The following is a 23306-nucleotide window of genomic DNA, read 5'->3' on the forward strand; positions in this document are numbered from 1 at the left end:
CTGGACCATCCTTACAGCCCCAGCTTTCAGTCTTCTGCTGGGTAGAGGTTCCCTCTTTTGCCTGATTAGCCTGCTTCTTGGGCTGATACTGTGCTTCAAAACAAAGGCATTTTGGACCTATCTAATACTGTGACAACAACCAGAGCAAATATATGTGTTTTGGTCCTAGGTAATGTTTCCTATTCCATTCAGTTGGCTGAATTAAATTCAGTGGATTGTAGTCTGCTGCCTTATTCAGTTTGGACCCTTTCTGGAATGGCATTTTTTTTTAGTCTTGTACTATTTTTATACCTTTAAGAGAGACAGCTTAACATACAGGTAGTTCCCCAGAATGAAACAGCAGACACTCAAGATGATATTGGGAGTCCTGTTCTAGAGTAGGTGGTAGCAAAGTGGTAGGTGGTAACAAAGTGGAGTTAATGCCCCATAACTGGTCATCACTACTTCTGAACAGATCCTACCAGATGTTGCAAAAGCTCTTGGTTGCAGGGTCAGTTTCAAGACGTTGAAAAGAGGGGAAGTGAATTTTCAAAAAGAAAGATACTTACTACTGGGGATGGATCTCACTTCAAAAATGTTTTTGAAGCTTTTAGAGATTATAAGAATTTATCAGTTACAACTTTTATACTTTCTTTTGTTGCCCATTATTTCATGTAAGACATATGCATTGAAGAAAAAAATTACTGCTTTTGAAGTAACAAAACTTGACTGGCAAGAGTCATTCTTTAGTTCCCAAAGCTTTCACAAGAAGGGCTTTTTAGTACTGGATTCTCTTTGAAGTATGGCTTAAACATGTTGCTTCTCCCTGTTTCTCTGTTGTCCCTCTAAGAACCTGTTATTAATTTTGTTGAAACATCTGTGTTGTTTAAAAAATCAACCCCCCCAAAAGTGCTGCATGATTTACCCACTTGAAAATTCTGTATGTGTATAATACTAGCCTACACACATAGAGAGAGAGTAGTTTGTTTAGTTGTTTGAATGCCATTTTGCCCTGCACTAAGTTTCACTGTATGCACTGTACAACATAAATAGCTGGGTTTACAGCTGGACCAGCAGTGATTCATTTAATATAGCTCTTACTTATTTGGGTAGCTAGTTTTAATTAAAAGCAAAGACTTTATAATAATTATACTAAAAGTTTTATCGTAGGAACGCATGAACTGATTTTATGCACTTAACTAAACTAGTAGACACATTCTTGTCCTGTTTAATTCTTAATTTGGCTTTCGTTCAGTTATGATAACAATGCATGATGCAAAGGGAGAATAACATGTTTATACAGTTTCCCTTCTACAGTAATGTGTTGATTGAAAATGTGATCATTTTGATTATGGAAATAGGACAAGTTCCAACAGAGTAAAATCAGATATATCAGCTGTGGGAGTCTTCATAAATATGGGGACAGAGCGAGCTTAACTGATATTTGTAGTTGAGACATTTTGCTATAATATAACGGATAATGACTGCATATAAGCAGTAATAATATAGGCAGTTATGTGAATTGATGGGCATGGTTCCTATGTCAGCAAATTTTCTAGAAATTACTATTTTATAGTGAGGATGTTGAAAGATATACACTGGTGGATGAAGGATAAAGTGGAAGGGATAACAAAACATTTCTCTGGAGACATCTAAAGGCTAAGACGCGAGGCCCTTTGTGAATTCCTGGTGTTCCTGGCATTGGTGGGCATTTATCACTAGTGTGTCTGTCTGGGAACCTGAAGCGTGATGAAGTAGCAGGTACAATCGTCTCCTCCTACCATACCAAACTGTAGAATTTGAAAACAGACTCTAGTCTCCTGTTACTTTTATTCTGAGCATGTAAATTATGATCCAGTTTTTGGCAGGGGCTACCAACTGTCTTGTTTCAGCATTGCACTTCTACTTTTGAAAAGGTAGCAAAAACTTGTCCTGAAGACTTTATTTCAACTTCATTTTTAAACAGAATTACAAGATAGATTGCTTAATATAATAGCTAATTAAAATGTTTGGGGATAAAGAATTTTCCTCCATTCAGATTTTTGTCCTTAGTGTTAAAATGCATATAAAATCCTCATAAATATCAAACCAAACTTGATTTTATGAGGTTATTCAGACTAGTGTTTTATTAGCTTTGGGGTTTTGAACTATCGCCTGATTTTAGTGCAACTGAGCATGTTTTGTCTTCATTACTTTTTTTTAAGGGTTGGTCTCTTTCAGGTACAGAAGAATGGTTCATCAAAAATCTAGTTTGGTTGCTCTTTAAGTAATAGTTACTTAAGGTTATTTTACTTTTACAGTTTAATAACTTTTGCCACAGGATGGTGATAAAAGATTAGAAGGTTAAATCCAATCAATTGTTAATCTATCATTTAATAAATTGTAAACACTATCTCAGCACAAAAAGATGAAAAATTGTCATTTTTTTACCACTTTAAGCAGGTGAAAGGGACATATATATTGGTAAACGTTTTATCTTATCCAAGACAGACGTTCTGCACTGACAGCAATATCTCTTATAACAGCTTCCAGCACACCAGATCTCGATCTAAAAAGCTTAAAACTCCAGAGGATGAGAAAATATCTGCTATGGTAGCTGGTGCAGAAATCATAGTGACAGAAGCAGCCACTGATGACTTCAAGGTCAATGGAAAACCAGGAGAAAAAGTGAGACTGGTAAATACAGGGGAGTCTTCTGGGGAAGAAGAAAACAATAATGGAATGCAGCTGGATCAACATTTGTTGGATAATGTCAAGGTCTCAGGTGAGATAAGGACTGATTATGTTTCACGTGTAAGTCATAGGCTGTTGATATTCTAATGCCACAAATCAGTGGATGTTAAAGATAGTATTATTCTAAGTAGCATACTAAAAATACTTATTTATAAAGTTATGCAGAGAAGATTGATGTACTGTAGGAATGAGAGAATGACCAAATTATTATTTTGAGCTGAGAGCAACATCACCCTAGCTGTTTTATTCAGGTGTTTTTTAAAGGGGCAAAAAGGACTATACTTATTACATTTCTTCAATAGCTTGTACTGAAGAATTTTTATAGAAAATGGTATGGACTCTCTTGACACTGAAACAAACAGTATAAAACATACATGTTTGAAATATGCTACATATATTTACATTAAGGAAACTGCATATTAGAAGCAGTCTATATTTTGCTTCTGCACAAAAATGCTCACTTTTGAAACTCTAGAGTTCTCTTCAGTTTCCCTTGTATTGTCTGATAATGCAGGTTACATAGGGCTTGTGAAGTCTAAGAAGGTTTTTTTCTCCCCACACTTTTTTTATACCAATATACTTGATCTGTTCTGGAGTTTATCCCTTGTGTTAAATTTGATTTTCATTGTAGTTGAGGTATATTGTTCACCTTCCTGTTCAGAAAGGCAAAATGCAGTCTTATCAAGTTTGTGTAAAGTCCTGTTGGTTTCATGTTGGTACTGAAAATATGCTTGCACATATGGGCAGTGTTTCTCTGATTGCAAATATTAATGGTTATATCAGTCAGAGATGATAAACACCAGCATTGAAGCAACATTAAAGACGGCAAAGGCAGTAGTACTCCAATATGGACGCTTAGAAATTGCTGCTTACAAATTAGTTTGTGCTCTTTGAATCAAAGCCATTCCAGGTGTAGTTGAATGCTCTTTTCTTTAAAGGTGCTAGTTCCTTGCAACTTTCCCCAACTTTAATAGAAGTTTGGGGACTTCATGAACACTTGGAAACTAATGTTTAGTTGCCATTCTGTGCTCGTTGCCAAGAGAAGAGAAAGCAGAGAAGAGTGGAGGGCTGTGCTTTTTCTTTGTGCCACTGAAGGGTAGTCCCTGGATCTTTGTAGGGAGAGGGAGCTTTTGGATGTGATCAGAAATGCCCTTGCTCACACTGGAGCTGATGGCTTATCCTTTATTACCTCTAGCTAGTACATCCTTGGTGTTCAGTCAAGGCAGTATTCTTCATACCCACAGATTCTGTTTCGGTTTTGGATGGGCTTTATATGACTAAATTTTATAATCAGAAATGAAATTTTCAGAAAAGCTAATTCAAGTAACCACTGTAAAGAAAAAAAAAAAAAAGAGACTTTTCAGAGATCATTTCTTTTAAAATCTTGGATGTGACATATTTAAAATGCATTGTGGTGTGTGGCAGAGTTCCTTAGGAACATGTTTTTTGAGGGACCTTTCCAACCCAGTGTTGTCTCTATTCTATGGAAACACCAGCAGATAAAGAATTCTGATAATGTAAAATACAGACAAATTCACTCTTCATCATCTTTGAGGTATAAAAATACACTAATTAGTTTTCAATTTTAGATGAGTGCTATTGTTTGCAAAATATTCTTGATACCTATTTTAAATATATTTTCCTAATTGTAAACCATTGACCTCTCTTTATTTACAGTTTTCCAAACAGGCATAATAGGTATAAATGCAGAGTATGAAGTTCAATATAACAACTTTTTATGTTGTTTTTTTCTCCAACTAGTCAGAGTGCTTGTAGGCTGTAAAAATAAACGAGCTACATTAATAGTGATTATTTTAAATGACATAAAAATACTCCTGTAATTCAAATAAAAACTACCAATTAAAAAGATTAAGACTATATTTCACACTCCAAACTCAAAAAGATTTTTTTTTAATTTAAATTATTTTGATCAAACCTATTCTACATGTTTGTGTATGCCTTCCTACTACTAGTACTTCTTCTACTTTCTTCCATATGATTTCTAAATGAAGAACTAAGCTTTGAATTTGAATAATGCAGATTGTTATGAAATTAAATATAGTATTATAAAGTGATATTTATTAACAAAAATATTCTTGATCCGTAGAAAATGTCTGTTCAGACTCATTTTCCAGCCCTGTTCCAGTAACAGAAGAAAAAAATATTGAAGATGAGGACAAGACAGATTCCAGTCATCCTCCGCTTACATTTGAAGATTCTGTGCCTGCCCTGCCCACTCCTCATAGATGCAGAAAAGAAGAGAGTTTGAAATCTCAGAATCAGTCTATGTCAGCCATACCATACCATAAGTCACAGGGACATATTTCTGAAGCAGAGAGCGCAGAGAAACTGGAAAGCATCTCTACAGAGGATGATGTCAGTGACTTAGAAAGCATTGAAAGTAGCTTGGAAAATGGAGAAACACCTGTTGTAAAAAAGGATGAAGATGATGGCACAGAAACATCCAGTGTACGTGAAGCAAATTACATGATTATATTAATGTATTCCTGATTTAAAGAAATGTGAATGAACGTGTTTCTAACGAGACCTGATACAGTCCATATTAAAGCACTTAAGAAAATACATAACCTTAATCAAATGCTAATTTGAATACGTTCTGAAGTGTTCAAGCAAAAGTACATTCTACAAAAGTAGAATGTTTTTGCGGCTTACTTGTTGAGGTATTTTCATTCTGATTTTAGCTATCTAGTAATCTCACATTATACCTGTGAATCTGAACTGTCAGTGACTATAGTTGAGCTGCTCCCATTTTCTCTGCCTGCCAGTATGGTGAAGGCTAGCAGCTTTAATTACTGCTATTAACATGAATAAAAATTATTAGACATGAGTACTGTGTTTGATGCCATGTTTCAAAACAGTTTTTCAAAAAATGGCTGTTTTGGCCCAGTCTTAAGGACAGTCAACAGTATAACAGTGAGGAAGTACATGGTAATTTATTTTTGGTCTGGTGCACTTCTCAGGGTGAGAAGTGGATGGAGCAAAGCTGAGGATCATTTCTGCATCAGGTTTTATGGAAACAAAATCTGTTTTCATTCCATTACATCATCTGACATAGCTTTTTCTGCCAGCTCCCTTTGATCCCAGCCAAGTATTCACTTGAAGGTATGTCTTCATCTACAGAAGTCTTTTGGACATTCTTTTCTTGCTTTAGTTAAAATTGAAATGAGCAAACCAATACATAGTATTGGAGTTGTTAGAGTAGGTGAATCCTCAGGGAGTGGCTAGAGCAGGATAATGCAGGTAGTATGATTTCGTGGTCTGAAATTTACTATTCTTTTTGATTTTGGAGATGGCTGGAAACATTTAAAGGAAAAGACCCCTCTAGTAAAATTATTATCAGTTTTAATTTTTAAATAATGTGTTTATTAGAACATTAGGTGCCATTAGGACACCTTGCACTTTTTTTCTTGTTATTCTGCTATGTAGGGTGGGCAGGTTTGACTTCAGGAAGCATAATGAAAAATTGAGCTGTGCAGGTAGTCACAGTATCTTTCTGAGTGGCTGATTCAATCCCAATTTGTTAGAGAGAGCAGAGAATCTTCTGCCAGATTGCCGGACTTATGGTAAATGTATTTTAGAGGTCAAAGTAAAATCACACTCACCCTACTACAGACATGAACTGCGCACTAGTGATTTTTTTGCAGCGTTGCGAGATTTAATAATCCTGACTGCCACCCTTGCACTGTAACAGTGTAGAGGACTATGAACATCATCTCAGCATTGTAATCATCATGTTTTAGAGGTTATATTTATCTCTTTCTGTGCTTCTCAGCCATTTATATTAGTGTTTTCAGATATTTTGCAGTATAACTGCATACTCTTTCCTTCTTGCTGTAGTAAAGAAGTGTGTTGTACAGATGCATTTGAAAAGGCAGATCTTCTTTTACTTTTTACTTAATTGGTAACTTCTTCTGTGGATAGTACCTTGTTTTTGATTTAGTTCACATTTTATAGTAGGGGGTTTTTTTTATAACCCTCAAAGCTGTCAGGGGGTGTGTGTATAGGTTATACACAGGATATTGAGGAACAGAATGGTGTGGTATGTGAGACTCCTTATATGATAAGCAATTGGTTTACTTTGTGATTTTCCCCCATACCACTGACGTTTGGAGTTGGGAAGGTGGCACTTTTAGAGGTTGGAGAGTTCGTTTTAGTTCTTGAAGTTTGGCTGTCTTCAAGATGAATGTTATATATCTTAGGGCATTTGAGGAAAAAAAGAATGTCCTGGTATCCCAATCTAAAATATTAATCGTATACGAGGACTCTGATTTCTTATCATCTCGACTCCTGGTCCTTTTTTACTTCCAACAGGATAGTGCTTCCTCAAGTATTTGTACTCTTTTGCACATGATGTCAGTGGATTGTTGCCTCTCAGCAACAGTTAGTGGCTATATTGTACTTCTGGCTGTGCAGAGTTGTTTGGGCTGCTCTTCCAAATACCACCTGAACAAAACAGGATTTGGGCTCTGTAAATGTAGGAAGGCCTGGAGTAACCTCCCCTCAAATCATTTGTGTTTGAAAAAGCTTACATATAGTTCCTTTTGATTCAGGGCTGTTTTGGAGTGGTGATCCTGCAAAAATAAAGTGCTGTTTTAGGGATTGAATGAATGGAGAAATCAGATTATGGTTGGTTGTAGACTTGAGGGAATTTTTGCCCTCCCTGTTGATAATGATATTTTTAATTCGCAGTTTGAGTGCAGTGGGAGTCTTACCAGAAGGGCCCTGAAGTCCCTTGTGCACAAGCGCATGGACTAAGATGATACCTTCTCCAGAGGTATTTCTCTACAGTATGAAAGAAGAAAGAGAATAATAGAAAGGCAAAACCATCTAAAATCTAGAAGACAAGATTATACAATAATGCAAGTTGGCTGTTGTGCAACATGATATCTTCTGATTGCTCCTATTTGACTAAAAATAACTTTCAAAAATTCTATAGGACAGAAATATTTTTATGTTAGTTTATACAGACTATAGGTTTCACATGTTGTTTTCAAGCACAGGCAGACCTGAAGAAGAACCTTTGGTCTCTTCACGGGTGTGTTTTGTGGTGGGTGGGAATCTATGATGCTCTTTCTTGTCTGGTTTTGCAGTCAGATTCCTGCCAGCCCTCTAGTTCCCCCAAAACCTGCTGAAAGTTTTGACTGGAAGTTTCCTGACCTCAGAAATGTACTCTCTTCTTTTGGCAAAATCTAGGAATTATTTCTGGTGCTGTTTTTGAGAAATAATCTGATGGGATCTGATTTTTCCTTTTTAAAGATTCTGAACTATGATGTTAGTAGTAATTGCTTGCAGTTTCCAGATTGAAAATGGTATGGTTGCACTGAAGAATAAAACTTCGTACTTTTCAATAGAATATTGCAATCATCAAGAAGGAACTGTGTCAAAATAGTTGTGGCAGTCTTATGCAGAGAATATAAATATATATTAATTTTCAGCTGGTGTTAATCTTTATTCAGTCAATGTGGCATTTTTTTTTAAGTGTCTATTAATGTTTGCTTTTGTTTTTCTATAAGGGCAAAGATATTTAAGTAATAGAATTTAACCATTAATTCCTAAATTCCCCTTCCTAAATTCCTTCCTCCCTCCTTATTCCCGGGAAAAAAAAAATGCTGCATACTTTTCTCAATGTAATACTATTCCACTGTGTGGATTTAGTTCAAATTTTTTTTCAGAAGGTAAATGAATCATTGCCCCAACTGCTAGATTAAAAAAAACCAAACGAATATTTTATTGGTGTAGAAGAGGTGCTTTGAATACCATAATAGGCACCTATCTAACAAATTCAACATCTTTGCTCATTTATAGAGGAATGATTTTGTTCATCAATATTAACTTTGCAAAGCAACAAACTAAATTTGTTCTGTTTTTTCCTTTTTAGTCAGCAGAAATTGAAAGAAAGCAAGCATCTAAGAGTTGGCGTCATCCACTAAGTAAACCCCCAACTAGATCTCCAATGACTTTGGTTAAACAGCAAGCAACTAGTGATGAAGGTGAGTGTACTATTTAATACGTCTCTCTGATTATCTTTTTCTGTCTATATGATACCAGGCATTTGCAAAAACAACAGGGGTGAAATAAATTCTTTCTATGCAAGGAAATGTAAACAATGTAGCAAAATTGCATTGAAAAGCTTTCAGCGTGGTCTCTGAATCCACAGGTCCTATACTTTTTCTCTGTTTTTACTCAAATTCTTCTAAAAGCATTGCATTTGTCTTCACAAGAAGTTCCAAACAATAGTGAGTCATACAAACTGCTGTGCATATTCACCAATCAAATCTGCCTTGTTCAAATTTGTTATAATAAAGTTATAATTACAGTTATAAATACTATATTATATATTCAAATTCAAATGTATTTAAGAGCAAGTTTTTCATAATGTATACGTAGCTAAAAATACCATAAAAATCTTTTAAATAGAGATCTTAGGTGTAAGCCCTGGTCCTCTATATTGCTTTAAATTTATTTTTTCCTTATTGTCTTTTAGACATTTGGGAAGTGGTTCTTTTAAGATACTGTAGTTCTTGTTCATGAAAAAGGCTACTGGCTTCTGAACACCATCAGAACTTTACCAAGAGCTGGGTTTTCTTAGTTTCAGATGGAAAGAATGAACTTCTGTCTCCCTGTAGATTTGGTAAAACAATTTTACTATATTGTTTTAAAACAGAGTCATTTAAAAAATGATTTTGAGCATATCCCATCTACATTTGTCATACCTCTAGATATGGTAATAGCTGTGTCTAATAAGTAGTGTACAAGATGTTAAAACTAAGGGCCACATTTCCACCAATCAAAGAGAGCTGGAAAAACGTGGTTCTGTTTTTAGACCTAAAAAAAAACCTTTGCGTATTTGAAAGCAGCCAAAGCACTCCTCTGTGTTTCCCCAGCTGCGCAATTCTTAAGGAGTTTTAACAGAGCGATTTTCTGTTTGTTCTCTTGTGGAAAAAAACAACTGTAAACAAGGTAGAAGGCCTGTCTAAGACTGAGTTTCAGATATGGCATTTAGATATTTTAAGTAATGGGTTGTTGTTTTTTTTAATGCTGAGTAGTGACCACCGAGTTCCATTTTTTAACTTAATTATCTAAATAAGAAGCCTAATGTAATAATTATGAACAAGCTGGACCTATCTGCATTGTAGATCACAGGTAGGCATATTATCATATACTACATGATACCTTCAGGTACTTTAAGTAATGAAATTAAGTAGAATTTTAAAGAAGAAACAGTAGCTTGTGTGATAGTAATGATGATAAACCACAGTGATCTACAGAACAGAGTCCTCTGCACAGTAAATAAGTAAATAAATAATTCTGCAATCATAAAATTCAGTGCTCTAACTAGATACCACAGTGACTGATAAAGTTGAAATAATACTCAAAGCTTCTCAGACTGTCTTTATTAGGGATATTAACTGAGTGCTTTAGCTCGAGAGAGCCACCATCTTGTGTGGACGGACTGCAAAAGGTAAGCAGTTTACCCAAGAAAGGGATTTGCTGTTCTGAAGGAAATAGAAAAAGTAAATCAGCTTTACCCAGCAATCACATATACAGCCAGCTGAAGTTGATGAATAAAGCTACTTTATTCTATCAAATGTAGCTTGTGAAGCTTATTGAACTGTGCATCAAACTATCCATCAAATGGAAACAAATACATGCCTTGTTCATATTACCTTAACAATTTAGTTCTGTAACTCATAGATCTTTCAGGTACTGTTCTCCAAAATCTCTTCAGCTCACAGAACTGGAGATTGGTTCTCACACTCCCTTAACCACTGGGATACTCTGTGTAATGCAGAATGCAGCTAATATCCCCTCTGTGGCCCCAGTTCTGGTTCCAGGCATTGCTACGCGCTCCAGTGTTCGCCTGCAGTTTGTAGCTGGGTATTTGTCTAGTGCTCTTATTTTATACTTTTAAGTGGTGCAGGAGCCTTGTTGGGCTTTGTGATTTTATTCTTTCTCAGTTATTACCTCTAGTGAAGAATGGTTGTTTCTTTCAGCTGCACAAATAGACTCCCTTCAAAGAGAGGCAGCTTGCCTATTAATTGACTTTTTTTTTGTAACTACGCAATATTTTGCTTTTAGTTAGCACCAATTTAAGCACGGTTGAACTGCATGCTGTAATTATAACTAGTCCCCTGGCCAGACATCTCCAACCTTTTTTGAAACGTAAACTCATTTCTTCTTTCTCACTATTTTGAAAAGGCCACAATCTCTCTCTCCTTTTTCATCTGAGCCTTAGGTTTTCTGGATGCAGTATATCAATTAGCTGTTAAGCATCTTTCTGAAAATTAGGGACAGCTTAGGTCTGTGATCCTTATCTCATATGGATATGTTTGGATAACTTGAGGGGCTAGACAGAGCACATTTCAGAAAGAGTTATGGTAATTTACGCAAAAAGAATGATATTAATATTAAGATTCATCTAGTCAAGTGGTTACAGATTTAAATATGTGGTACGTTGGAGTGAAATTGCTCTTTTTTAATTAGCGATTATATTGTTTGTAGCTGCTGATGTGTTTTTAACATTGGCTGTGGTTAAAACAGGGTAAATTTCCCATCTTAGCATGGACTGTCTATGATATAATCTGGCCAGATGATGATGTGATGACAAAGGTTTGTCAGCCTCAAGGATTCTCCTTTTGTTCTCCTTTTGCAGTGCTATCCAGTAATTTGTCAGCTTCCTGGCATTTTAACAGAACCCTAGCGTCTGAAGGACTTGAAATACATTAATTTGATTATGAATCACTATTCTGTGATCTTCATTTTACGTGAAAGTATCAGCATCCCAACAACAAATCTTATACCAGTATATACGTGCCAGTCTTTCCCGTGTGCATAGTAATTGTCCTTCTTGTAGATAAGGGTATTTTTTGGTTAGGAAAGAAAAGGCAGTTATTTTAGAATCATGACAGGTAGCTCTTAAGCTTGTATGTACTTACTGATTGAAAGAAGTAATTAAGAGTTTTGTTGGAAATGGCAGTTACTGGTATTTTCTACCTGAAAAACCGGAACTTTGATGTTGTATTCATGCATCTGCTTTTCTCTATGATATAATTTATCAGCATGCTTTTGTGAGAACACCAGAAGAGAAACAGTAGATTTTGGTGAATGGGATGTTTATACCCAGGAGAGAGATTAAAGAACGGGACTGAGGGAAGGGATGTTTCCTCCGGCAAGCTTGTTAGCTTTCCTGGCCATCCTGACGTGCAAGTCAGATCTGTGGTTGCCAGTCAAAGGAGATTTTTCTGAGCATGTTCTAGAAAGTTTGTTGTCAGATATCAGGGGAGCAACAGTCTGTATCACTGTACTAATAATTATGTTCCCTTTTATGACTGTGTTTCATCAATATTCTGGAGTTACCAAAGAAAGTAATTCAGCATGTATACTCATGCAGTCCTTGTTCTCTGTGTATTTTTTTTTAAAATGTTGCCAGTTTTGGCTAGGAGAGTATAGTCTCTTGGTACTATAACTTTTGAGTTTGCCTGTCCTTTAAAAAGGTGAAAGTGTGCATTGGATAGATTAGTTTATGTTTTGATTTATCTGGGCCCAACAAAATAATAAATGTAAACAAAATGGAGGAAGGAGAAGATACAGGGTAGTGGTGTTTGTGAAAGTTTTTTTTTTTTTTTTAAATGTCTTTGCAGTTCATCCCCAAATCATGTCACTTTTTACTAGTTGCGTAATCTGTTTGTAGTTGTTTCTAATATAGTTAACTTATATTCAAATTAATATATTTGAAGTTCTTCAGTTACAAGGATTCAATTAAGAAGTTCAAGAAAATACAGGTTGTCTGAACCTAATAATAATAATAATAAGGCAGCATTGTTTGACACTGTCAGGTATTTCAGAATTATAATTTTGCAAATAAAATACTATTGTATTTAATAGCATACTGGAATCTTAGCAGAGATTTTCTGTTTTCACTATTAATGGAGAGTCCCTCAGCAGAAATTTATTTTTTTGCTCACAGGATTGCTTGGACATGAAGTTTTATATTTTCTTGTTATCACTGCATACACTACTTAAATGCTTATGTTTCTATATGGATCTGAATGTTTCTTCTCCAGAAAAAAGATTAAAGGATTGGGATAATTGTTCCTTTGGGGTCTACTAGGGTCAGATTTTTGCTCCCCTCCACTTTTTTTTTTTTTTTTTTTTAAGTCTCTCCCTTTGTGTATCTGACTCTTTATTCTCCCTTATTATACTGGTGGGGTGGAATTAATGCTTAAATGAATAACAGCAATGGTGAATACAGGGAACAGGGGAATCGAACCCAGAAAGTGCAATTCTGGCTTCCAGTTTAGAAAAATAAGTGCAGCAATACAGCACGAGCTGCATGTCACACTCAAAATATTAATAGTTTTACATAATGAACCCTGAGCTTATGCTCAGTGCTGGTATATTAGCTTGTGGTAATATTATTCTTTTGTATTTAATGCAGTTATATTTCTGCTCACTTAGGCAATAAAAAAGCAAATTCAGCAGAAGTAGCAAGTATACTGACTTTGGATGCCCATTGATTGGTCCCAGAGATTTCTTTCTAGCAGTGTTTGGGCATGCAACATTAGCAACCGCTTTTAGATTCAAATTGACAAAAATTTTACATTGCCCTAAATGCTGTAATAATAGTCTAAAGATTGAGTTCTGGGGGGGGGGGGGGGTTCTTTTGTACACAGTTTTTAGTGTTTTAAGTAGGATTCAGAAGGTCAAAGTCATTTTGCTTACTTTGTAAAATAAGAACACAGAAAAGGAGAAAGCTATGGAGAATGGAAGGAGTGGCTTGGAAAAGAGTTTGATCAGAGAAATCACTAGTTTTAGAGTTCTATTTTTCCTTGTGTTGTAACAAGAAGTAAAGCTTCCTTTGTTTTTTACGTTCAGGCTCAGCATCCTGTGAGATGTTCTTGAGCTGAAACCGGTATTCAAGTCATATAAGGCACACTCAGGAAAGTCATAAATAGGTTAAACATGCTGAAAAAAGGTAAAATTATACTTGTAGATGCAATTATGATTCTTTTGCTTGAAAGCTTAAAATGCCAGATTCTACTTGAAGATTGTTACTCATTTAGGGAAGAAATATTAACTCTCTTTTTCTGACATTTACTTAGGAGGTAGAGAGGAATCTGTTAACTAGTTGATAGATGCATGTTTATTTTTGCCATATTAATATTAAAGTTTGCATTAACATTTTCACTTCCATACTGCATTGATCTTGTTTTTAAGTGAAGCTTTACTTCTTTAAAAGTACGTTGCTCTTGTGTGGGTAGGAAGGTAGTCAAGTACAAAATTTATATTTTCCGTGCCCCAGTCTCTTTGAGAGACACCAGCATGATCTACCACTTACAACTGTATCAGTACACTAGAAAAAATTGTATCCTATCTGTTCCTGTGGTACTTAATATTATTTCTGATTTGTCTAAATTTAATTTTGAAGAATTGGTTATAATAATTAAGGAAATTAATATAATATAATATAATGATAATATAATGATTAAGGAAAAGTTGTAGCACATAGGTAGCATGCTGTGTCCTGAAAACTCAGAGCTTTGCAAAATTGTGTCAGAATCTCAAGTAGCTATTTAGAAAAGGGAGGTGCTGAAAGGTCAAAGATAGGCTTTCCCTGAATGTCCAGCACTGTTTGTCAAGCTTGTGAGCTAGCAGCTCATCTCCAGAAATGGCAAGAACTGACAGCTCTGATTATAGCCACTGGCAGCTCTTGTCCCTTGACATCTTTCACAAACTGAGCTAATCTCCCTCAGATTGGACATCTACAAATGCCAGGACCAAAACCTAGTCATTATTTTGATTGAAGAGGGGAATACAACCCAGCTACTCTGACCCTTATCTCTCATTTGCTGGACTGTAGTATATGTAATGTTCATTAAGACTAATTATCCTCTAAATGAACCTTGCAATTCTAATTGCACAGGTTTATCAGATAGCTTTAAAATATTATGCAACAATTATATTTTACCTTTTAAAGTGGTGGATAGAACTGCGGACTCAGATACAGAGTCATATATAATTCCTCATTATCAAGTGTGCCAAAATGAAAATGTTATTCCTGCTGTATTAGCACAGTCTCTCAACAGCCTTCTTAGGGTAGCTACAGTGTCAGTAGGCAAACTGGATGTAAAGTTTGCCAAGGAGACAGATGTCTCTTCTGTAAGATTATCTTCCAGAGTCTAGCTTCTGCTTTTATAATTACAGTCCAAAGAGAAACACAGAAAATATATGACTTACATTTAAGGAGGATTAGTTCCCTGGGATATTGGTGAAGAGTATTGCATAATAAGTTATCCTAGTTCCAAGATACCACAGTAGTGATTTTTTTCCAAATTAAAAAAGCAAGCCTGTACAGTTATCATTACCTTTGTCTGTCAAAATCTGAAGCTGCTCTGTAAACTATCACTATTGTAAGTGATTTGATTTTAACGGCAATGTTGTTTTACTAAGTGCTTTTTCTTGGCTGAGAAGAGTGTGTAATAATATTTTTTTAATGTACAAAAAAATACGCAAATTGATCCTTGAGAGACATTGAATGCAGTTGTTGTCTAGAGTATGTACTTTATGGAGCATTCACTGGATATTTGCTTTAGTGAACTGTGCTGGGACTGTAGCCTGAAGCTATTGATTTATAATTCCAATTGAAGCATTGATTTATCATGTGAATTTGGAGCTGTGATTGAATCTTTCTGTTCCGAGTCTTCTGTGTTTAATTTATGAAGAAATGCAAATACCCAAGACCTTGCTTCAGCAAAGAACTTTAGCACACACTTAACTTTCAGCATTTGAGTAACTTGGTTCCTCAAAATTTAACCTGTGGTTTGCTCAGAAGCATTTATGCTGGAATGGTATATTGACAAAGGTCAAACTCCAGTGTTTTGTGCTGCCCTAGAGATATAAAATAACCATAAACTAGGTTTTCCCCACTTGGTACTGCTTTTCATCTCTAGAGTGGCATAAAAAAACTTGAGGTTGTTGGTGAATTTGGTCTGTAATGTTTCTAAAACACTGTAAAGGCTTTAGTAAATACTTGGGTACTTATTTGACTGTCCAATACTCTAGGCAGTTTGATCTATGAAAATATATTCCAATTTCTAGAATATGGAAGAAATACCAAATAATTTGGTCATATCTCACTGACCCTTTTTTATTAATAGGTGAGAGATGCCTGAAAATTGGGAGGAAGTTTTTTCTGTTTTTCCACTTTTGTACAAATATGCATATTGAGGAGCAGGTTGGACAAACTTTGTAGAGGGTTTTAGAAAATAGTAATAATTAGATTGTGTGTTAGCTTGGAAAATTCTCAGAAATCAGAAAGAAAATTGGGGAGAAAAAACATACTACACTAATACTTTTACACTAGGAAGGTAATACTTGTTTGTTAACTGCAAGAGGCAATTGGTAAAGGTAGACCATCTCCACTGTTGGTTTTCAGAGACCATTTTTTAAGTGTCCGGAGATTCAAGAGATAATAATTTTAAAGAGAGAGGAATAAGTAAATAAAATACTGTTTTTTGTCTTTATGTGAAGAACCTCGTGTATTTCATTGAATCCTTTATGATGTGCTAATTTTACATCATAGATATCCTTTGACTAAATACTAGCATAAAGGAAACATGATCAGATCGTCAGGCCTAAGTAGTTCTTAATTCTGTAAAATAAATGTAAGTGCAATTTATGTTGTACATTTGGAATTTGATAGCTTAAATGAGCTTTAGTAAACTCTTGAAATTATGCGGAAACTATGGTGTTTCATAAGTTAATCAGCAAATGTGTGTTTGAATGCTAAAGGCAGTTCCTAAAAATTCCAGTCTAATTTATTTTTAGCCATTTATCAAATCTTGTAACTGGTAGGTACAGTGACTGCAAGTGAATTGATTTTGAGTGGAAATTGAAAATTTTGCCCATTAAAGCACTGTAAAAATTTACATGGGGGAATGGAATGGAAAGAACAGCGGGTAATAAATGATTTACAGTGCTGTGAATTAGAACTTTTACTAGAGAGAAGATATCAGCCTGTTTTTAGTTTGTAGACTAATCTTGTAATGCTTTTGCATTGCCAGTTACATTTTTTGCTGATGATATAAGCAGTAAATTTCAGGAAGTTTGCTATTGTTTCTGTTTCGATTTAGACATGGTGCCTCTTTGAACTAAGTTACAAAGACAGTGGATATTCTTTAAATTTGTACTCTGTAAAGATAGGAGAAATTACTGGGATTGCTATAATGCATGATAAAGATGGGAATTTTTACGCATATGTGCTATTTGATGTATGGGGCTATTGATGTAAGAGCACCTCCATTTCTGGGGCCTCATGCCTGGTGGGTCATCCAATTTAATAAGCTTTGATTTTGGCTTTCAGACATAATAAGTACCTGTAATTCTTTTTGAAGTGATTAGCTAGTTCATCTCTTTTAGTATCAGTGAGAATTTGCTGCTTTTGCTTCCACTTAGGTAGCTAGAATTAGTGGACGTCTTTGACAATTTGAGACTTAATTGTTAGGGCTCAATTCTATATTCCATATTTGCCAAAAAGTTTTTTGGCTATTTTGGGAATTCAGAGGATGCAAAACTAGTTTTTAAGCCTGCATATTTTATGTTCCACTGTTTGAAGTAGGAAATGATTTTGTTGTAAGAATAAGTAAGCAAAATAAAATAGAAGTTTTAAAAAATGAAAATATTATAGGCCTGGAAGATTGATCTTACAGATAAGGTAAATATAACCTGATTCTGTACACTAGGAGTCCTCAGAGCTTTTTTGAGGGAAGTCAGTTTACCAGGAGCACAATAATGTAAGTCAAAGAGGATTTAGTTAGTTTACCGTTTGACCTGGAAAAATGTTGGAGTCCAGTACACTCTGACCGGGTTGTTTTAGATATTCTACACATGGAAGGTTTAATGCATAACACAAGATTTATTTATTTGAAGTAAGTTGAAGTTACATGAGATTTCAGTTGAGCAGAGTGATACAGCAGTGCACTTAAATCACCATACAAGTAGAAATTACATTTAGCAGAGTGTAGCAATTGCAATATAAAGTTCAATACAAACATCAGTTTAGTTACTGGTCTGTACTAATATGCTCACCATCATGAAGCTGAGTGTCCCCAGTCTCTGGGAAGGAATATGTTGGTTGCAACCAGTTCAAGCCCATTGCTCTCTTTTTTTGTTCAACTTTTACCTTGGTAGCAACCATTTCAACAGTACTTTCTTCTGGATCGCCTGAATTATTATTGTGAGGAGGGTCAGGATCAAACCAGATATCTTCTGATCTTTCATCATCCTTGGTATTCATAACAGCCATTGCTTTAATGCTGTGGTAGATTGCCGTAAATGATCCCTATGCATATGGGCATTGGATATAATTTGAGGCTGCAACTTTGATTTTAAGAATTTATGTGGATTCTCTGTGTACCTCACTTACACATCATGTTATCTTTTCTAACCATTTCTTTTTCTTGTTCTAGCATGCTATTCTTACATTTCTCCTCTTCTAACATCTCTGCTACTACTCATAAGCAGCTCCCCAGCAACGAGTACAGCCCTGCTTTTCCCTTTTCTTTTTTCAGCTTGTTAGAACCTTTCTATTTTTTTGAATTCATCCCAAGTATCAGTGGGATCAGTGCAGTGTTTTTCTATCCATGAAAAATCCCAGCTGGATTTTTCCATCCCTCCTTTTCAAATTTATTAGTGAGATTTTTTCCAGTAGTAGTCCCATCTGCAGCCAGTCTTATCACAACCTGTTCTTGATCACAATGCGGTTCTCCTCTGTTAGGTTCTTACTTGCAACTGTAATACCAAATCAGGAATTATGTGTTTGCCAAAGTAATCATTACTGCTATAATGAGTAACAATCATCCTCAGGAATATCCTGCCAACTATGCCAGTTAATGTCAGTGTTCAATACACCCTGACCAGATTCCTTTAAACACATGGAGGGTTTAGTGCATAATACAAAATTGACTTATCCGAAGTTTGTTGATGTTTTGTGGGATTTTGATTTAGCATAGTGGTACAGCAGTGCAATTAAATCACCATACACGTAGAAATTATATTTAGCAGAATGTAGCAGTCGCAAAATACAGTTCAATCATGATACAAACATAAATTTTGTTACTGGGCTCTAATAATATGTGCAAGAAAGGTCAGAGTATCCTAATATCTAAATTAATCTTTCAATTCTATAAACTCTTCTTTTTACAAATTTTTGAAAATTCTTAATTTTTCTGACCTTTCAAAACATTTTGAGGTCTGCTGATACGGGTTCTCTCCACTTTTTTGATATTTTACTTTTTTTAATAAAACAGCCCATTAGTTTCTCTTGTGAGCTAAACCAAATTTATTCCAGGAGCTCTTAGGCTTAGCCTCCAGTGCTTTGATCCAGTATGTCTGTCTTCATATATAATTTTTATGAAAACTGAAGTCTTAATTGATAACTCAGCAATCAGACTCTTTAATCAAATGTGTACATACTTTACAGTACTGTTAAAAGAAATTAAAAGTTCACATTATTATCTTTTGCTATGAAATCTATGGCTTTCATGACTGAAAAAAGGAAGCACAATTCCTGAAATTAAATTTGCTGATATACTGCAGGAGCAGTAAAGTTTCAGAATTGCAAGTCTTTTCCCCTGACTGACTTTTCTCTTTTTCTTTTTTTTTTTTTTTTTAATTATTATTTCCTCCAGGACATTTGAAACTATATATAATGCCTCCCAGGGCTGAGATTATGCTCAACTACCTGAAAAATAACAGATGCTGCTATGCTCTTCATAGCAGAGAATGCTGCTATACAAAGCCAGGAAACATCAGTGGAACATAACCCCAAGCAGCAAAATCATTGTTGAGATTGGCAAAAGAAAATTGTACTGTATTAGCGTCTATGGCTTTTCACATCTGCTAGGTTAGATCAGCAAATACTGGCAACAGCCCATTCTGCAAATGGCCCAAATGTTTTCCTTCTGAGAATCTGAGTTTAACTTAGTAAGCAAAAATTGTTCAAAGCAATGGTATTGAGTGTTGGAACAAGTTTACCACAAACTATTAAACCAATAACATTTGTGAAAACAAACATTTATTTCATTCAAGCTTTATTCACTTACCCATTTGGAAAGCAGCATGGTAACTGATTGTATGTACTTTGTTTCAGAAAAAGTTCCCTTTGTACCAAAACACATTCCAGGATATAATTTTCTTTTTGTCTAGACAGTTTCATATAAGTAATTGTGTAAATCAGAGCTGGTATATCCTAAATGACAAAATTGAAATTAATTACAAATTAATGAATTAATATTATTTTCAGGAATAAATGTGATATCAGGAAATAGGATGGAGTTTGGCATTGCTAACCATCATACAGTATCGTTATTACTAAGACTGAATTATTGTATCATGCAATAAGTTGTAACAACTGTTATTCATTTATATGAAGTCATTAATTAACTCATCAAGTGTTTCTGCATCTTTTTTGAAAACAAAGATTGCTTGTTCTATTCCCTCAAGAATCAAATGCCTAACCTCATTATGATCTGCATCTGGTAAAGTAATATTACAGCAAAGCATTAGACTTGCAGATCTCTGGCCACTGTTGGGGGTGGCAGTAGGAAATGTCATTAAAAAAGTAGGAATATTCTACATAGCTTACATCACCCCATTAATACTTTTTTTTTTGGCAGATAGTCATCCATTTTAGGCTTCTATACAAATATGTGGTGCAGTCGCAGCCGGAAACAAAGGAGAAGTTACAAGAAACAGACATTATTCATGCGAGTGTTTAAAAAAATAGTTTTTGCATCCTAACAGCCTCACATGCTAAGCTGTCCTTGGAAGGCTATAATGACCGGGAGTGTTATTCTGATGGTGCAAAGACCACCACATAGTTATTATCAAAGCATACCAAAATCAGTGATATATTTAATGATGTATTGTCTTCTTTTGATAAGGCATTTGAATCCAAGTAAGACATATGTTAACAAAGTGTATTCAGTAAAGGGTCTTTGAGCTTATTTAAATATGAGTTCAAACTCTGAAGGTTTATAACTTAGGCATGAAATTTCTGTCTGCTTTAAATTGTATTGCCAAACACTCTAGCAGAACTCAGGCTGATCTTTTCAGTTGTGCATACAATTCTATGTACTGGTATTATAGCACTCAGTTTTGTGTTCTTGGTGTGCATAGCATTAATGTGTAAATTGCAGGGACAGTGTTCTGATTTACACAAAAAATGTGCCACCATCGTCAAGAATACCTTCCAGAGACTGCCAGTGTTTGTTTGTCCAACTGAAGGAGTCTCTGACTGCTTACTAACTTGTTTTCTTCCACATACAGGATGTCCAAGATTTCTTTGCTGGTTCCTGCAAAATACTTGCTGATCTTGAAACCCTTGTTAAGTTATTTAAAGATAACAAGCCTTTTTTTTTTTCTCCTTTCTCATGGAAATCTTGAAACTCCGAAGTTAACTCCATATTTGTTTCCTTGAATAACATTGTTAATGACCAAATTTTATGAGGTCCCTACCACTGTTATTCATCACACAAGGGCAATGTGAAGCTTAATTTATAACTGTAAAGTTAGTGGCTGGTTTGAAATTAGAGTATACTTCAATACATGCTCACAGCCATGTTTTGAACTTTGCAAGGATACTAGGTTATAAAAGTTATATGATTTTTAATTTTGTTTCCTGACTGTCATTGATCTTTCTTAGCTACAACTTTTCTGAGGTTGTGTCTATGTAGGTGATTCCAGTAATGCAACTACAGGCCTTTTTTCCTTTTAACAATGTCTTATTTTGGTTTATCTTTCCTTAATTTAGTTTAATTGAGTTAATTTAAGTGGTACTTAAGATGTTTTAGAGACTGTCCTCTTTTGCTTAAAAATGGTTTATTTTAGTGCAGGTTATTTCATTTTTATTTCATGTAATTCCTTATGCATGTCACATTCCAGATGATAAAGTCTTCGTCTGATAACTAAAGGAATTGTCCTTGAAAACTTTCATTTTTGCAGTTAAAGAAATCTGATATTATATTTTCTTTGTTATGGAATTTTAATGCATCCTGGGAAGTGTGCTGGATGGTTCTTCTGATAGTTTCCCCTCTAAGTAGGAGATGAGCACATACATCTTTATATTTCGTCCGCCTCTCAGCATGAGAGCTTATCTACTGAAGTTCTCCTGAGACAAACAGTCTTGGGAAAAGACAAACCTTGACTATAAGAAAGTGAATCACATAATTATAGTTCCATTGCAGTGTTAGGCAATTTTGAATTCCTGAAAGTAACACTTATATTTCAGGTTAACCATAACATTTACACTTGAACATAGTGTTGTATGAAAAGATGTTATGCTAGAGAGCCTTTTTTTTTTTTTTTAATCTAAAGTGATGGCCTGTTTTTGATACAATATTTATTACTATGGAAATTATTATTTTATCTGAAATCGAGTAGTATGATTCAAATGGAGATTAAAAATGGGAATAGATTAACTGTAAACTTTAAAGATGGTTCTTCGAGTATTTGTCATATGTGCATATGCCTTATGCATATGATTTTGGAAGTTTTCAAAAAGTGCCATCAACTGGGCTGCAAATGTATACTGAGTTTCCTTGTCATGGCTAGCAGGTGTACCACCTGTATTTTCTTATTGCGTCTTACAGGAAGATGTATACTGTATTATGGGTAAGTTGATTTGATGTTTCTTTGCGAAAAAATGTCGAGAATGAATAATGTATTCTTAATTTTCATGTGAAAAAATAGCATAGAGAATTCCGATATGCAAAGAATCCTATTCGTGTACTTACTGCCAGTGAGCTATGAGGAACTGTCAATGATTTGATCCAGATGACAGCGGCCATAGAAGTCAACATAGCTTCCTTAGTTGTATTTCATGCACCGAGTGAAGAAACTGCTCTCTACAGATATGTGCTGTGCTTTGTATCAGCCCATTGGCAGATCTCAGTCTTTCAGGTTGTTCTGTGTCTGTTTTGAGCAATTGGTAGCTGCTTTTGGGGCTGAGTCAGTTTATCACAAAGAGGGTTTGACTGAATAATGGCATGTATCGTGGAGTGTTGCTGGTTGGCAGAAGGATGTGACTGTTCATCAAAATTTATTCTACCAGAACTTGAACAACATTCTCAGGTTCTTTCAGAAAAGTGCAAATATATAAGATTATTGGTAAAACATCACGTTCATAGTGCTTCATGGAACATTGAGCACTGGTCTTGGAAAGTAGATGTGTAGTTTGGAAGGGAAAGTTTGAACTTCTTTCACTGTGGGAGCTGATACTTTCACCATGATTTTTGCTAGTCTTGAGTAATGGGAATCTGCACTGTTATGTAGCTGAAGAAGAAAGCATGCTTGCTTATCACAACTGAGCTTCTGAATTTTTTCAGTCAGCATGGATGCCAGGAGTTGTTCTTTATTCTTACTTTGAGAGTTGTCAGTTAAGGTGAATTTTGAATTTATGGAAACTGGAGTTTGTGGTTGCTTTGTGTCTTTTATAACATTGCTTGGGAGCATGAGGAGGTACAGGGTGCTTCTGTAGTCCTAACAGAAATATGTGATCAAAAAATTCTGAACTC

At 35.1% G+C, this 23306-nt stretch overlaps 1 protein-coding gene across 3 annotated transcripts in view; it reads left to right on the top strand.

The window, feature by feature from the left end:
* The window catches only part of KDM4C (lysine demethylase 4C), a 266679-nt gene that overhangs the window by 143125 nt on the left and 100248 nt on the right, over positions 1 to 23306 (top strand). For all 3 annotated transcript variants that reach the window (XM_067315328.1, XM_067315329.1, XM_067315330.1), the window contains 3 exons: positions 2505 to 2743; positions 4820 to 5181; positions 8612 to 8723. In XM_067315328.1, coding sequence (XP_067171429.1) covers positions 2505 to 2743; positions 4820 to 5181; positions 8612 to 8723 — 713 coding nt within the window. The remainder of the gene's footprint in view (positions 1 to 2504; positions 2744 to 4819; positions 5182 to 8611; positions 8724 to 23306) is intronic.

Source organism: Apteryx mantelli, chromosome Z (genome assembly GCF_036417845.1).
Source record: "Apteryx mantelli isolate bAptMan1 chromosome Z, bAptMan1.hap1, whole genome shotgun sequence".
NCBI lineage: Eukaryota > Metazoa > Chordata > Aves > Apterygiformes > Apterygidae > Apteryx > Apteryx mantelli.